This window comes from Myotis davidii, unplaced genomic scaffold (assembly GCF_000327345.1).
Source record: "Myotis davidii unplaced genomic scaffold, ASM32734v1 scaffold393, whole genome shotgun sequence".
Taxonomy (NCBI): domain Eukaryota; kingdom Metazoa; phylum Chordata; class Mammalia; order Chiroptera; family Vespertilionidae; genus Myotis; species Myotis davidii.
The window spans coordinates 792,786-810,056 of NW_006285913.1; the positions used below are offsets into that span (position 1 = coordinate 792,786).

At 37.2% G+C, this 17,271-nt stretch overlaps 1 protein-coding gene and 1 further gene across 1 annotated transcript in view; both read left to right on the forward strand.

Annotated features, from left to right (window-relative positions):
- Positions 1–8,585, forward strand: part of COPS5 (COP9 signalosome subunit 5) — a 14,460-nt gene extending 5,875 nt beyond the window's left edge. The window contains 4 exon segments of the mRNA XM_015559537.1: positions 552–637; positions 2,530–2,641; positions 6,193–6,341; positions 8,348–8,585. Of these exon segments, the coding sequence (XP_015415023.1) occupies positions 552–637; positions 2,530–2,641; positions 6,193–6,341; positions 8,348–8,432 (432 nt within the window). The 3' untranslated portion in view covers positions 8,433–8,585.
- A 7,749-nt stretch (positions 8,586–16,334) lies between these two features.
- LOC102756088 overlaps positions 16,335–17,271 on the forward strand; it is a 3,182-nt gene continuing 2,245 nt past the window's right edge.

Here is a 17,271-nt window from a genome sequence, read left to right on the forward strand (position 1 = left end):
TCTTTATTTCAGTTAGTGTATGCTTAATTTCTAGTTGGTCCTTTATCACAACCTCAAGGGTCTCATTAGATTTCTTGAGGGTCTCATTAAGTTTATCAGTGGTTTCTAGAGAATTCTTGAAAAACCTTAAAAGTGTGGTTTTGAACTCTATGTCCAGTAGTTTGCTTTCCTCCATTTCTGTCATTTGTGACCTGTTTCTTTGTCTCCGCATTTTGTATGCTCCCCAAAATTAATGCTTCTGTAAATAGAAAGCTGCATATAAAAATGTTTTTCTGCCCTAACTGGTTTGGCTCAGTAGATAGAGCGTCAGCCTGCGGACTGAAAGGTCCCAGGCTCGATTCCGGTCAAGGACATGTACCTTGGTTGCGGGCACATCCCCAGTTGGGCGTGTGCAGGAGGCAGCTGATCAATGTTTCTCTCTCATCAATGTTTCTAACTCTCTATCCCTCTTCCTTCCTCTCTGTAAAATATTAATAAAACATATTTTAAAAATTGTTTTTCCTCTGGTTTGATTTTTTTTCTTATCTTTTATTTTCTTCATTTTTGTTTAGGGATACAAACCTCCTGATGAAGGCCCTTCTGAGTACCAGACTATCCCACTGAATAAAATAGAAGATTTTGGTGTACACTGCAAATAGTAAGTAATTTTAAAATGCATCTGATGCCAGAGACCTTATAAGAAACCTTAGCGATCGTACAGTCCAAGCCCCTTACATATGAGAATAAAGGTTCAGACAAAATGCATTTCATAATATCTTTTAAAATAATAGTAAGAATGTACAAATTTAGGATCATATTTGATTTTTTATTAATTGTTTTAGTCTAACATTATTTGTCTTTCACACAACCATAAACATTTTATCAGTGTATAAGATACTTGGTCTATTAATGAAATTAACAGTTAAAAGAAGTTATATTCAGGGCCAAGGTGACACTAGACTGTCTGCAACCTCAAAGTACCCAGGTTCCATCTAGCAAAAATTCTTGCTACATTTTCACTCCAAAAGTTAAAGAAGCCATACTAGAAACCACTGAATTGTATACTTCTTTAAAATAGTGAATCTTAAGGTATATGAGTTACATCTCAATTTCAGAAGCGTTAAAGAGACCAAGAGGACAGTTTTCTCCACCTTCTGAATGTACCTTGCCACCTCTCTTGTTTCATCGTGCCCCAAGCTGTGTGGAGCCTGAACCAAAGCACTGGCCTTCTCACTAGTCTTCCTCTTTCTGCCCTTCATCCCTTAAAGGTCTTTTATCCCCCAACTTATTTGGTTAAAATCCAAGTCAAATCATGTTCCTCATCAGAATGGCTTCCCTTCTCACCAAGAATACAATCCATATTCCTCACCATGGCACTCAGCCCTGTGTGGTCTGGCCCCTGCAGCCTCTCTGAGCTCATCTCCTCTCGCTGAACCTTTGCTCTCCCCAGTCCAGGAACAGTGGCCTCTTTATGGTCTGTCAGACATGCCAGGCAGGCTCCTGCCTAGGGCCTTTGCACTTGTTGTGTCCTCTGCCTGGAACGTTCTTCCTTTTTTCCATGAGGCTCAGTAACTACTTCACTCACTGAGTATCTGATTAAGGGTCACCTTAACAGGGAATGTTCATTGGTCACCCTATCTAAAATAGCACCTTCCTGTCGCTGTGTTCCCTTTCCTGCATTATTTTTCTTAGCACTTGACACCATCTGATACATTTTGTTTCCTTGTTATCGACCTCATTAGAATGTGAGTTAACTTCTTGGGAATTTCTGAGCTCTACAGAAAGAAAAAATATAACACAAAAAAGTTTATTAAGCAGAAGATTTTGAAACCATACCCCTGAAGAGTAAAGGAACCATGATTATCTGATGTTCTTTTGGACTAAAAACTAAAACATTACTATTTGATTTTTTTAAAATATATTTTATTGATTTTTTACAGAGAGGAAGGGAGAGAGATAGAGAGCTAGAAACATCGATGAGAGAGAAACATCGATCAGCTGCCTCCTGCACATCTCCCACTGGGGATGTGCCCGCAACCAAGGCACACGCCCCTTACCGGAATCAAACCCGGGACCCCTCAGTCCACAGGCCGATGCTCTTTTAAATTTTGGTTTTTACTTAATTTTGGTTTTAAATTTTATATGATACTAGAGGCCAGTGGGGTCCCTCGGCCTAGTCTGCACCCTCTCTTAATCTGGGACCCCTCAGGGGATGTCGGAGAGCTGGTTTCAGCCCAATCCCCACAGGCCAGGCCGAGGGACCCCACTGATGTATCCTCCCATATAGGATCTTTGATTGATCTCTTCCTGCCCTCCGGCAACCACTCCCGACCCACACACCCCCACCCCCATCCCTCTGAGATTCATCAATCTGTTCCATGTTTCTATGCATGTGGTTTCTGCTCCTGCATTGAGCATCTGCTCTCTGGTGGTCAGTGCATGTCATAGCTACCGGATGGTCAGCCAGTCAGCTGGTCACTTAGGGATTTATATATATAGATGGTTGAGGTGTGTTTTTTTTCTTACTAAATTTGTGCTTTTGTTTCATAGATATTATGCCTTAGAAGTATCATATTTCAAGTCCTCCTTGGATCGCAAATTGCTTGAGCTTTTGTGGAATAAATACTGGGTGAATACGCTGAGTTCCTCTAGCTTGCTTACCGTAAGTACTATAATTTGAAGGGACGGGTTTGAATTTTATTTAGGCTACATAAGATGCTTAATACCTGAAACTCTTTTTCATGGAGTAGCTACACCTGACTTAGCCAAGACAGCAGGACTGGGGTCAGATTCTGCATGACCAGAGTTGGATTAGGATAATAGTCCAAGCAAAGGTCTGTGTCGTATACTATTAAGACTAAGTCTAAATGGCAAATACAGTACCCAGGTGAGGATCAGATCTGCCCCTACCATAAAGAGACATAGAGAAAAAGACAAATACTATTTTTTTTTATTGTGTTGGGTGTTTCAGGTAGGACTCAAGTTACAAGTGACAGAAGACCCAGCCAAACTAGCTTAAACAAAAAAGAGAATCACGTGAGCTGCAAAGTTGAGGAGTAAGGCATAGTTCAGCTTCAGCTAAGTTTGCATTCAAACAGTATTATGAGAGCTTGGTCCTTCTCTCTCGGCTTTGATTTCGTGTCAGTTTGCTTCAGTTTCAGGCTTCATGTGAAAGCAAGATGGCAGCATTCGTCTCAGACCTTCTAGCCTCTCAGTTTTATGTTAAAAAGAGAAGATCAAAATATATACACACACTCTCCCACTCCTTCCTTTCTCCCAATGTCCCTCTCTGTCTCTCTCCCTCTCTTCCCCAGGGCTTTGTGTCTGGGCTTTGCTTAAGTCACATGTCCATGTGACAGATCTGGGCCAAGTGATTTACTAGTGGGCTGGGGTAGAAGAAACTGTTCTAGGAGCGCATGGACTAAGAATGAGGAAAGGGTTGTCCCAGAAGGAAATCAGAATATCATTACCTTAAAGCAGCAGATGTTAGGCGAAAAAGTTGCTGAATATTTTTCAGTATTATCATTAAAACCTAATATACTTAGAAGGATATTTATTTTATTTTTTTCCCCAAATATGTTTTTATTGATTTTAGAGAGGAAGGGTGAGGGATAGAGAGAGAAACATCAATGATGAGAGAGAATTATTGATCAGCTGCCTCCTGCATGCCCCCCACTGGAGATCGAGCCTGCAACCCAGGCATGTACCCTTGGCCGGAATTGAACCTGGGACCCTTCAGTCCGCTGGCCGATGCTCTGTCCACTGAGCCAAACCGGCTAGGGCAAGAAGGATATTTATTTAACAAGCTTCTAATTATGCTATCTATAGCTTAGCCAGGAACAGTTTATTTTTTGTTTTATTTTGTTTTTTACTTAAAAGAAAAAAAAGATGGCCACTTCATATAGTACAATTTAGAACCACAAAATTTGGAATAAAATTAACTCAGTTCAAACAACTCTGCCACTTTACTAGCAATGTTTAACCGTCAAAAAGTTATTTAATGTGACTGAGCCTTTCTTGGGTTCAATGATATTAGTACCCACATCATTAAGTACATTGAGAATTAATTAAATACTTTATATAAAGCAGTTAGCAAAGTGTCTTGCATATAATAAAGCCTCAGTAAGTTATTTTTGTTGTTGTTTGGTTCGTTGTATTCAGAGAAAAAGACCCCACTTGAGCATTTACTATAACTTTAAACACAATTCTGGCAAGTTTTCTGTTCTTATTTTTTATCCTCCACAGTCAGAAGTAGCATATTAGAAGAAAGGAGAGTGACCATAACAGCACACTTTTATTAAGAGTTTCCTATATGCTAAACACTGCTAAATGCTTTATGTGTGTTGTTTCCTTAGAGGCAAGTGTACTCACAGCAGCCAGAAGTGACACATGGTAACAAGGGAGAAAACATTAAGACCATAGCAGCCTGAACCTTTGTATGAAGGCAGACTTACTTATTCAGGCTTTGGCGTCCCTGTATTACAGCACTACATATATTGAGGACATTAATAAGCAAGAAATGGTTTAATTATATTTCTTCCTTCCTTGTAGTTTTATATATAGTACATTGCAGCATTTTTAAGAAAGAAATATATAAAACATGTTCAACTCATCTATTTCCCCAGCTAAAGCATGTAATCTAAAAACTACCAGAAAAAAATAATTTTCTGATTTAAGAAATTAGTCCTCTATGAAATTATTGTGTGTCTGAAATGTAATTGATGTCATTTTATTTCATTTTCACACTATAACTATTTCTGCCTTCCTACATTTTCATGGCTTGAACTAATCTTCCAAATATGAAGTGGTCATAAACTTGAGGGTTTTCTCCAAACTTGAGGCAGGGGACGGTGGTGGTGGTGGCGGTGTCCTAAACCATTTAGATCCAGACAAAGTGAATATAATTGCTTCCTTAAAAATATAAGTTTGTAAAATTGAATTACTGGTAGCATTTTAAAGGGCTTTCTGTAGTAACTATGATGGCAGCAAATAACTTTTCGTGTTTGGTGATTGAACTGTATTTTCTGTACACTGTCTGTAAACTGAGCAATCAGGATAACACACCAATTGTTGCCAAGTTTATTAAATTTTAATGCTCTTCTATTGAAAATATAGGAAAGAAATGGACTATATACTTCTTAACTCATCTTCATGAAAGTTTTTTTTTATTTTAGACACATTTTCAAAAAGATGTGCCTAAAAATCTTTTAAAATATTTCAGTTAAGCATATATATGTAACTATAAATTTTTTTCTTTTTGAAAAGTGTGAAATTGGACAAAATGGTTTATATAGGGGTGGGCAAAGCAAAGTAGGTTTACGGTTGTGCAAACATAGTTTATTTGCTGTTGTTATAATCATAACCTGCAATTCTTTTAACATACGAACAATTGCAAACCTACTTTGCCCCACCCTGTATATATTCCAGCTTGCCAAATATAGCTGTGCATTGTGAAAATATAGCAATACTCTAAAACACCGATCACTAACCGGTGGTCCGTGAGGTCCGAAAGATTGGCAACCACTGGTTTAAGGAAACCTTTGGAGCAGCAGTCACCAACTGGTGGTCCGTGGACTACCGATGTTCCGTGAGGTCCGAAAGGTTGGCAACCGCTGCTCTAAAATATAACTCTGGGTAGAGCAAGGTGGAGGGAGTATATGTGTTTCTTGTCTTCTTTATATTGCTTTACATTTTCTGCAAAGCTGTTAATTTTATTATCAGGAAAGCTAGAACAATGTTATTTAAATATTGTCAGCCAATATTTAATTCTGGAAGTTGAACAAGAACAAGTAACTTAATTAGCTAACAGCTATTAAAGCTTGGCCAGGTACCATAGACCATCCTAAGATGAAGACTTAAAGGCATAGAAAAGTAAAGGCACTCTCTCAAGGCATCCTAACCAATTTGCAGCAGAACCAGAACCTGGGCTCAGATCTGTGAAATCCTCTTATTATAACAAATAATTCACTGACTATCCACTTAGATTTTCATAGTGGAATTCTTTGTTTTTGTTTTTTACTAGAGAAGATTTATTTGGACAAGCAAAGAGAAAGTACATTCCAAGAGAAACTTGCAGCAGGCTGCTCAGAGAGCTGCCTCATAGTGGAATTCTTTGTAAATGAAATGTTCTACATTGAAGAAAATTATTTTATGTTAAAATTATCTAATGGCAGACTTGTATCACACACTGCAACAATATCATTTTCCCCACAGAATGCAGACTATACCACCGGCCAGGTCTTTGATTTGTCTGAAAAATTAGAACAGTCAGAAGCTCAGCTGGGACGAGGGAGTTTCATGTTGGGTTTAGAAACACACGACCGAAAGTCAGAAGACAAACTTGCCAAAGCTACTCGAGACAGGTAAAAGCAAATCTATTCCTGTCCCTCTTTTTGCTTCCAGATTTGCAAATAATACGATTCAAATTCCTTATGGTTTAACTTACTTATAACTTAGAATTAGTGGCTGAATACTAACTTCTCAGGACCTTTAAGAACTGTTGAAGGCAGAGTTTAACTTTGAAAATTTAGGAGACATTAGATAAGAACGTTAAAAGCTTAAAGGTCTAGGTAATGTTATGAAACACTCCCAGTCACACCTTTCCTAGGTTCAGCTAGAAAGTAACCAAAGAAACCAATCAATCACTGAATCTGTTTTTTTTTAATGAAGCATCTGTACTGATGTTTTCTCTATAGTTCATTGTGAGATTTTTTTTCCTTTTTTAAAATAATTTTTTTATTGATTTCAGAGAGAAAGGGAGAGAGAGAAACAACAGTGATGACAGAGAATCATTGATCTCAGCTGCCACCTACACACCCCCTACTAGGGATAGAGCTGGCAACCTGGGTATGTGCCCTTGATCGGAATCTAGCCCAGGACCCTTCAGTCCACAGGCCAGCACTCTATCCACTGAGCCAAACCAGCTAGGGCTAATCATTGAATCTTTTTTTTTAAAAGCTTTTGCAAAAGTATGTCTTAATCCATTTTAACCTAGTTATTTTCTAGGAATTAAAGTAAGATTTATTAAATTTATTAAATTTAAAATTTTTATAAAGTTTTAAACCCTAAGTAGCACAGTAATGATTATATCTCCCTTGTGTTTTTTTTCTTTTTTATATGCATGCATACAAGTACTTTGGTTGATCTCTTCTTACCCCCCTACCTCCCGCCCCCCAACCCTCCCCGGCCTTCCCGCTGCAGTTTGGCAATCTGTTTGAGGCAGCTCTGCCTCTGTATCTATATTGTTCATAAGTTTATAATGGTCTTTATTATCCATGAATGAGTGTATATCTCCCTTGTTATTCTCCTGAAATAATCTTTTGTTTAGTATCCCAAATTTTACTACCAAGATTTGTTAGAAACAAACTTGGGATATGTTCCCTGATACCTTAGGAAATAATTAGGTGGCCCTGCAGATGCATACAGGATTGGAAAGACTACCTAAATAACATTTACTTTCACAAAATTTTGAATTTTAATATGATAATTAGGAGCAGAAAGGAAGGGAAAAGCATGTTGACATCTGTATAAACCGAAACCTTGGTATCCCTTTTAAGAAAAACTGGACTGCTGGGTGGAAATGAGAAAGGAGAAGGGAAGACAATGTGTATTTAGGAGCAGAAGCCCCATTGGGTTAGAATTACCTCATTCCTTTCTTTTCCATGGGTTTTCAGCAGGTATAGATAGAGCTAATAGCCTGGAAAAGAATTACATTTTCCTTTGACATTAGGTCTCAGTTTTGGTATTTGCTCTAAGTGTGTACTAGTATTTTCCTCATCTGTCTCTATAAGTCTGTGATTTGTAATTTTAACTACATTTACATCTCAATTTCTTACGAAGCATATTACGCTTTTATTATTATAGATAAATTCTAAAATCTGAGTCCTTTACCCACTGAACTAACTTTGACTTTTAATTCTTTGAAGGATGTTTGTGTTTATTTCAGGAAAAAGGCATAGGATTCTTTAAAATCATTTTTTAAATTATTCTAAGTAAAAAACGACAAGGAAAGGAATGATAGATTTTAATGTAATATTGGAATCAATATAATTATGAATTATATATGTTAGTCACCTTCTAAATCAAAACTTTTCCCAAAGCTGCTGTGACATAACAAAATTAACTGTCATGAATTCTATCAAATTTCACTTTGTTATTCCTTGTGAAGGTGCTCATAAGTAGTGAAATGGTCAAAAGACATGCAGGAGGCTAAAAATAACGAGAGTAAACTATTAATTGGTTTGTTTAAGGGAGTATGAATAGAACTGAAGACCATTATTGGGGGTTCAGCAATGGAAAGGAGGGGGCTTGTATAATTGAACCACTTTTCGGGTCTTGTGACATTATGTAATGTGTTTTTTCTTTCCAGCTGTAAAACGACCATAGAAGCTATCCATGGATTGATGTCTCAGGTTATTAAGGATAAACTGTTTAATCAAATTAACGTCTCTTAAACAATCACTAAGTAGTACTTTTGCCTGAAAGCCAGTGTGAGAAAAATACTCAAGTAACACTTTAAAAACAGTTACCAAAAATCTGATTAGAAGTATAAGGTGCTCTGAAGTGTCCTGAATATATTAACATACTGTAATAAAAGTCCTTAAAAAGAAATTGTTCTTTCATTGTTTTGTGGGAGGGGTTACAACATTTTTCTAGTATTCTTTAATATTCTAGAATTGAGGAAAAGAAATATTAGAATCTTTCTTTTTTTAATATGCTTTTGGGGTGGGTTTTTTTTGAGAGAGAGAGAGAGAGAGAGAGAAACATTGATCAGGTACCTCCAGACACTCCCCAACCCGGGATTGAACCTGCAACCTGGGTATGTGCCCTGACCGGGAACCAAACCTATGACCTTTCGGTGCATGGGACAACACTCAACCAACTGAGCCACACCGGCCAGGGCAGAACCTTTCCATTTTTTAGAGAGTCTTGCCTTTCTAAATTAATCAAAGAATTTCAGCATTTCACTTGCCATACTGATTATCAGAGCTATTTTCAACTTGCCTATACACTAAGTCCTTATTGAAGGTCCTTAGAACTACAGGGAAACCAATGAAACCAATTTTACGACAGGATAATTGATATAAACAAGAGTTAAGTTCCTAGAGCATCTCATCAACATTCAAATGAAATAGCGTTGAATAAAGCAGTGTTATTTGAGGACCTCCTTTTGATAGCCCACTAGTAAAAACACAATTTAATACAGTGTTTTTCAGGAAAATCAAATAACTTACTTGAGACAGAGTCTAGCACAGGATATATAGTCTTTCAAAAATTCGCCAAGTGCTCTTACTGAACCAGGCCCAGTTTTACTCTCTGGAGATATTCTGAGCAAGAGAGACATGACCACTGTCCTTGCAGGACTTAGTTAACAAGAACCAAAGCATATTGCTGTGAAGCGAGAAATAAAGTGAGCTGGGGAACAAGAAAAACACCCCCGAGTGGAGTTACCCAGGTAAGCTTACTGAAGGGATTGCCTGACATTAGGCTGTAATTTTAATGGAGGACTAACCAGAAAAAGCATAATGGGGAAGCAATTACTTCTACTGGCAGAGACTACAGCAATGTGTGGCAGGCCAGAGGCAGAGAGCAAGAACTTTAGAACCTTCAAGAACTGAGATTCGGTTAGGCGTGAGTGTCGAGTAGAATGTGGTGAGTGGCAAGAGATGACTAATAGGTAAGATGAGGGTAGACCCTTGCAGGAGCCTTTTGGATCATCCTAACACAGTGATGGCAAACTTACGACACGCGTGTCAGGTGACACGAGAACTCATTTTTTGGGTTGATTTTTCTTTGTTAAAAGGCATTTAAATATATAAAATAAATATCAAAATGTAAGTCTTTGTTTTACTATGGTTGCAAATCAAAAAATTTCTATATGTGACATGGCACCAGAGTTAAAGTTTTTCAAAATGCTGACACACCGAGCTCAAAAGGTTTGCCATCACTGTCCTAACGACAATGGGGAGTTAAATGCCTTAAACAGCAGAAATGTTGAAGTGTTTGATTGAGGTTTCTAAGTGCATTCTGTTAAGAGATTTGGGGGTAATGGCTGGGTGGAAGCAGATGAGATGACCTTTGGCGAATGAAGAGTGAGCAGAAGACCCAAGACAAATCAAGGAAACATCAAATTTTAAAATGGCAGAGGAAGAAGAGATCACTGAATAAAACACAGAAGTAAAACTCTCGGAAGTAATTTGCCTTCACATGCTGCCAAGAAGTCAAGGCAAGCAAAGCCTAAAGGTTTTCCATTAGATTTAGCAATGAGATGGTCTTTGGCAAGATGAGGAACCCAGGTACCATTAGTAACCAAATACTTTCTCAGTTAATGATACATTAGCGTTTTGGTCTCACTTTATATCCCTTTAAGTAAAAGCAGCCACCCCAGTTTGAGATAGCTCAAGCTGACCTCCATTTCTGTGCCCTTAAAAAAATCTGGTTGTCCCCAACAAGCAGCCAAAATCTGTATTGACTGCTACAGCCTCCAGCGACCCCAACACCATACCGAGTCACTCAGGAACATTCACAGGCTTGTTGAGGTTTCTCTGACAGACATGATTGAATAGTTAAGGTTCTGACATGAAGGAGGAGTAATTGAAGTCACTGTGAAAACATATTGGCATTTTTCATTCCAAGACTAGAATATAATTATCCATATTTGACATTTGTAACCTAGTCAATTAAGACGTCTTGGTGTGAAAACAAAGGGGACATCTATAACACTTTCTACAATAAAGATAAAAACATTTTTTAAAAGACATCTGGTGTGATGGAAAATGCCTGTAACAAAAGTAACACAACCAGTTGCTTAAACAATAAGAATTTTTGGCTCACCTAACTCCAGAGTCCAGAGTCAAATTTGGCTTAGGCACAGTTGGATTAGTTTTCTTCTCAGCTCTGCCCTACACATGTTGACTAAACCTAAAGCAGATTCTGCCAAACTGGCTGCATACCACACCATGCAGTGAGGGGGACATAGCTGCTCATGATGGTCAAAATAAGGTTCCCACTTCCCTCTGACTAACTTGAGTAATGAGCACATCCCTTGGATTATATATAGTGACTGCATTAGACCAATTAACGGCCACCCCTGGAGCTGGGAGTAGGGTCAATACCCAAATAACTACCACACATTGAGAGGTTAAATGGATATTACAGGGACATCAATGTACCTCTACTCATTGTCTCAGCCCACGCGAAAATAGCAGAAAGGAGCATTGCTTTTTTTTTACTGATTTTTTTTAGGGGGGGCGGGGGGAGGCGGGGAGGAGAATCATCAATCAGCTGCCTCCTGCATGCCCCCTACTGGGGATTGAGCCTGCAACCCGAGCTTGCACCCTGATGGAATCAATGGGCAACTCTTCAGTGCAGAGGAAGGGGCCCAAATAACTCTGAGTCACACAGGCCAGGGCACATTTGTATTGTATTGTAAATATAGCTACTTTATTAAAAAGCAAGATCCTTTACAAATAATTTTAAAGTATCTCTAAATTTTAATGTACTGTTACGACCACTTTTGGTATAAGTACTCCAATTTATATTATTGAGATTTTAGGAAATCAAGCTTCAATTTGCAGCCATTATTCAGAAACTAATGAATTGGGGTTACCTTTCCCTGCAAAGTATTATCTTACAGCCTTGAGCTATTCAGGAGCTGAATAGGCCATTTTCTAAGCGAAGTCTGTTTTTTGTACACTTTCAACTTGTTTCAGAGATAATTTCTCAAGCTCCTTGGTGATAATATACAGGAAATGTCAATCGTTATCAAAAACTTAATCCCAATGTCCGCGTAATAAAACTAGAGCCAGAAACATGGGCTGGAGAAGAGATGGAGAGAGAAATCAGTTGCAAACAATTCAACATTAACTTATTTATATTGTTGAGAATGGATGCATTTAGTACCATTTTTAGGTTACATGAGCACTTCATTCTACATGTTTTATTTATTGGTTAACAAGAAGACGCCACACAAGTTGTTACTTTTAAATCTGTAGTACTACCAAAAACAAAAGGCCAACAGGAAGACGCGCTGTTTGTGCTCTGAATGTGGATAAGCTCTGAAACTAAACATCACACACTCCACTTGAGGGATGTAGTCTGAAGATTGTTGTCATAAATTAGTATGACTACCTAGTTAGCATTCAGGATTTTGAAAAATCACTGCATTGCACAATAGAATAATAAACTACCCAATAGTGCAGCCACTTGAAAATAAACACAGAGGGCCAGGAGCATAGTAACTTTACAATGAATCAGAGAAACTGGGAGTTGGAGTGCTACATACTGCAGAGGCTCGGAGTTTCCAAAAACTTCTGTGAGTGATGAGGTACAGATGCATAAGTCATGCATGCAGAGAAGACTTCATTTATATTGCTAAGTCTGCACTGTATCCACACGTAGCTGAATAAACTGAACTGAACACAGACTGTTGAGTTCCAAGGTTTCTTTCTATATTTCTGGATTGTTTTAACTATGAATTCCAAAGACACATGCATTGCTGAGCAATGCGGGGCGGGGGGGTGGGGTGGGGGGGTTTGTTGTGAGAGGGTGATTTTTGAAGATAGGAAAATATACCACACAGAATGATGGCTCTTATTTTTACTCATCCTTATGGTATAAGTAAAAGATGATTATGTTAAAATTATGGTGAGGTAATTATTTCACTGCTTAATGACTGAAGTGGCTATGTCATTGTATTTGCAAAATATTAGAAAATTTAAAATCTGTGTGTTCTCTTGTTTTGGCCTATTTTCAACACAAGTTCCTACAGCAAATAGATTTATCTTTTTGGGACCAAAATGCTAGTTTAAGGACTTCAAATAACTTCTTCTGAGGTAATCAATCTGTAAGTTTCTAAAGGTCACTAAACCTTTTACCCAAATATTAGTGAAATTAATACCATTCATCTTTGTAAATATCAAGTTATGATCTACTTATTTTAGAAAACTAATTAACACAAAACTCAGGTCAACTATAACCAGGCTGGCATACTTAAACTTTTGATCTCTGAAGTCAGAATATTACAAAAATGAAATAAGGAACTCTGTCATTTCAGGTCAATTTGGGGAGGAAACAGCTAAAATCATAACTTGATAACTAACACCAATGATTAATTGCTTTTTCAACATGTGGATTATCTTGGTGCCAAAAATTATGGAACAATTGCCTAACAAATTGGAGAGTCCCTGATGTCAGTACTCATATTTTCTTTGGATTATGCTAAGCAATTATGCTAAACTTTCTAATGACTGAGTAAAATGGTATTGTGCCTTGGGGCACATTTTGATGAACTACAGGTGTACTTTTTATAACCTAAGAGGCATATGCAAAAAGAAGTATATTGTCTAGAATACAGCTCTGTGACCATTATGTTAGATTTTAGAGGATTACAAATATCTATCATGTAACTACAAATATGTTTACCATTAATGGTCATTACTTTAAGCTACTTACCTTCCTGAAAAATTAATTGGTGTAAGTGCATCTCCAAATACATGTTTAATTTAAATGATTTATTTTTGTTCCTAGAATTTGCTACTTTATATTCCATCCTCATATTCAATTCAATTCATAATTTTTATTATTGATGATATTAAGTCCCTTAAAACATATATGTGTTTAGCTTTAATCTTTTGCTTCAATTCCTATGTAATCCATCTGTCATTTCTTGCATGTGTTTCCAGTACACGTAAGGCTATTACCTGAAGATTCTGGGCTTAAATAAAGTAACAAAAATTAGACTAAAAAAGAAATTAACTTATGTTCTTATATATGAGGACACACCATATTGAGTGATTACAACCATCTGAAATGTTCTATAGCTTCAGAGATGTTAACTTGATATGACCACTGATGTTAGAGTTACACATGAATGCTACTTTTTAGAGGAGGTTATTTTTAAACTTTCTAACTAGTCTTAATAGTTAAGGTAAAATATGTTATCACTTAAAAGTAAGGAAGCATGAACTATTGAAATGGTAATTTATTTAGACAGACATTAATGCTATGGCCTTTTAATTATCTCAAGGTCTAAAAATAATTTATTAACAAGCGCTTTACCTATTTCAGTAAAGAGCAAAACTGAAAAAGAGTTATATTAAATATGAGATTTTGAAGCACAAGTAGAAATTACATTTTCTAATTCGTATTCTCCAGCTACCAGATTTTTAAGTGCATTTTTGAAAATACTATATTCATCACAATAATATTACAAGAACATTACATTTAATCAAAGAAATTTTTTTAAAATATTGTATTGATTTTTTACAGAGAGGAAGGGAGAGAGATAAAGAGTTAGAAACATCGATGGGAGAGAAACATCGATCAGCCACCTCCTGCACATCTCCTACTGGGGATGTGCCTGCAACCCAGGTACATGCCCTTGACCGGAATCGAACCTGGGACCTTTCAGTCCGCAGGCCGACGCTCTATCCACTGAGCCAAACCGGTTTCGGCCAAAGAAATTTTTTAATATATTTTTTTTTATTTTGGAGAGAAAGGGAGCGGGAATCCAGATTTCTCACTGTGGCCTAAGGGCTGATCCGGCTCTAACTTGCCTCTCATTCTATTCTCCCCCTCCTCACTTTGCTTCTCCCCACTGTCATCTCAGTCCTTATGCTCATCCAGTTCTGTCCCTTCTCCAAGCCCTCAAACTGGCCACTTCCTGGACCTGGCACACTTCCTCACCGGCTTGCACCAGCCTGGCTCATTCTTCAAGTCTCAGCTCATATTCTGCTCCTCACAGAGGCGTTGCCTGTCTTCCTCATCTCAAGGAAACACCTTTCCTTCCTTCCTTCCCACTTCTACACCCAGTTTCACTCTATTTTCTTCACAGAGTGTACCGTATTCAGAAATTACCTTGGCCATTGATATGTTTCCTTTTTCACTGTCTCCTTATACTAGAACGTAAGCTCCATATGGGGTGGGGCCTTAGTCTAATTTCTGCATTCCCCAGCACTTTACTAGGCATACTAGGCACCTGGTAAATGTTTACTCAATGAAAAATAAATGCAATGGGCATTTCTATTTGTTTTGGGGGGCGGGGGGTTGTTTATATATTTTTATTGATTTCAGAGAGGAAGGGAGAGGAAGATAGAAACATCAATGATGAAAGAGAATCATTGATCAGCTGCCTCCTGCATGCCCCATTGGGGATTAATCCCACAACCCAGGTATGTGCCCTGATGGGGAATCGAACCCTGGTTCATAGGTTGATGCTCAACCACTGAGCAACACCAGCCTGGCTCTATTTGTTTGTAAGAAACATTAACAATATGTGTTTTTAGAATGACATGATTAAATGTGTTCATGCCTTTTTACGGGAAACTGACTTTTGTTGTACTATAAGATCATTATAAAATGAATATCTATTCCTAAACTTAATAGATTCAAAAGAAGAGTAAAAAAAGGTTTTTATCATTTTTTTTTCAATCACAGATCACTTTTGCAGAAATATGCAAAAGGCCACACAATAATAAAAAAGCACCAGCCATTTTCAAAAACAAGCATGGAGTGAAATTCTTTTCAAACAAGCTGACCAAAAAAAAGCGGACAAGAGCCAAAAAATAAAGCAATTAAATACAGATATATAGATATACAAGATGTTTTCACTGATTTTAACAAGTTATTTGAAAGATGTGAGAATATAGTATATTACATTGCTGAGTTTCACTCTCTGCTTCAATCCATCACCAACTAATTAAACTTTTGCTGAACTTATTATTGGCCTGATAAACTTAAGCAAAGTCTTGGATTTTTCTTAGACAGAGGTTCCCCACCCCTGGTTCCTAAGACAATTAAGCAATGAACTGTTCCTGAAACCTAATCTAAACTTTTTCTGAAATTGTAAGTCCCTTTCTTGCAAATGCTCCATGAAAAACTCGAACCCAAATTAAAGTGTTAGACTCTATTGACAATAGATGTTTCAGAAATAAAGATTAAAACATTATTTAAATTAGAAATCTGTGACAATGTTTGTAAAAATACTTTTCAGAAAACATTTTTACTCTAAGATATATTAACTGTATAATATAAATGTGACTTTAAGGTAATGAAACTAATTTTCAGCTTAGATCCCGTAATTTACAGTCACATCTTATACATGTTATATTTACTACAATTTTATTCCCTAGTAGAAGGTGGAAGTGAACCATTTTGGGAAAAAGTTTATGTATATTAAACATAATAGAATTTTTAAAATAGAACTTGAAAAAGTTTGGACATTAAAGTTAACAAAACATTAAAAAATAGAACTTGACAAAGTCCTTCACATCCATTCTTAGGTAGTGAAGGGGGCAGTAGAGGGACAGCTAGATTGCAACGTTTCTGAGGTTAAGTGGACTTGAGTTGGTGACTGAATGGGGGTACTAGTAAACGAGAGTACTGGAGATGGATTTTGGGCTCCACTTTGGGTAGTGAGAAAGACAGAAACTAAAGAAGGCAGATCAGATTTGTGCAGTATAGAAATGAGTTGAGTTTTTGACAGGTTCACTTTCTATTGCTTCTATGAATTCATATCCAGATGGAATGAATGTCTAGCAGCTAGCTGGATGGATATGTCTGGAACTCAGGAGAAATACTTTGTTTTGTTTTATATAACCGATGTAATAACATTTTTGTATTTAAAAATGACCTAAATTAGTTAAGTTAATTTTTTCAAAAATTATTTATTATTGGTGTACACCATGGCATTAGAAGGCCATGAAGCTCTCAATTAAATGATCATCCCCAAGTTACAGAAATCAAGATTAATACCTTGAAAGGAAACGTGCTCCTCCTAAATCAAAGAACATCCTTTGTACTGGTGCTGCAGCTTACAACTTCTATAAATGGACACTTGTTAAGAAATCATTCACTTATTTTCCAAATATTTAAGTAAACCTTCCCTTCTTAAATAAATTTTTCCTTGCTCCTGTAAAATGTATATATATTCAATAATTCAGATAGGAAGGGAGAGGGAGAGGAAGATAGAAATATCAATTGCTCCTGTAAAATGTACATATATTCAATAATTCAGAAAGGAAGAGAGAGGGAGAGGGAGAGAATATTGATCAGCTGCTTCCTGCACGATCCATTGGGGATCAAGCCTGCAACCCAGGTATGTGCCCTGACCGGGAATCTAACCATGACCTCCTGGTTCAAAGGTCAATGCTCAACCACTGAGCCATGCCAGCCAGGCTATTTATTGCTGTATAACAAATTACCCCCAAAACTTAGTGGCTTAAAACAACACATTGATTATTTCACAGATTTTGTGGGCCAGGTATTTGGGTCCTCTGCTTCAGGAACTCTCAT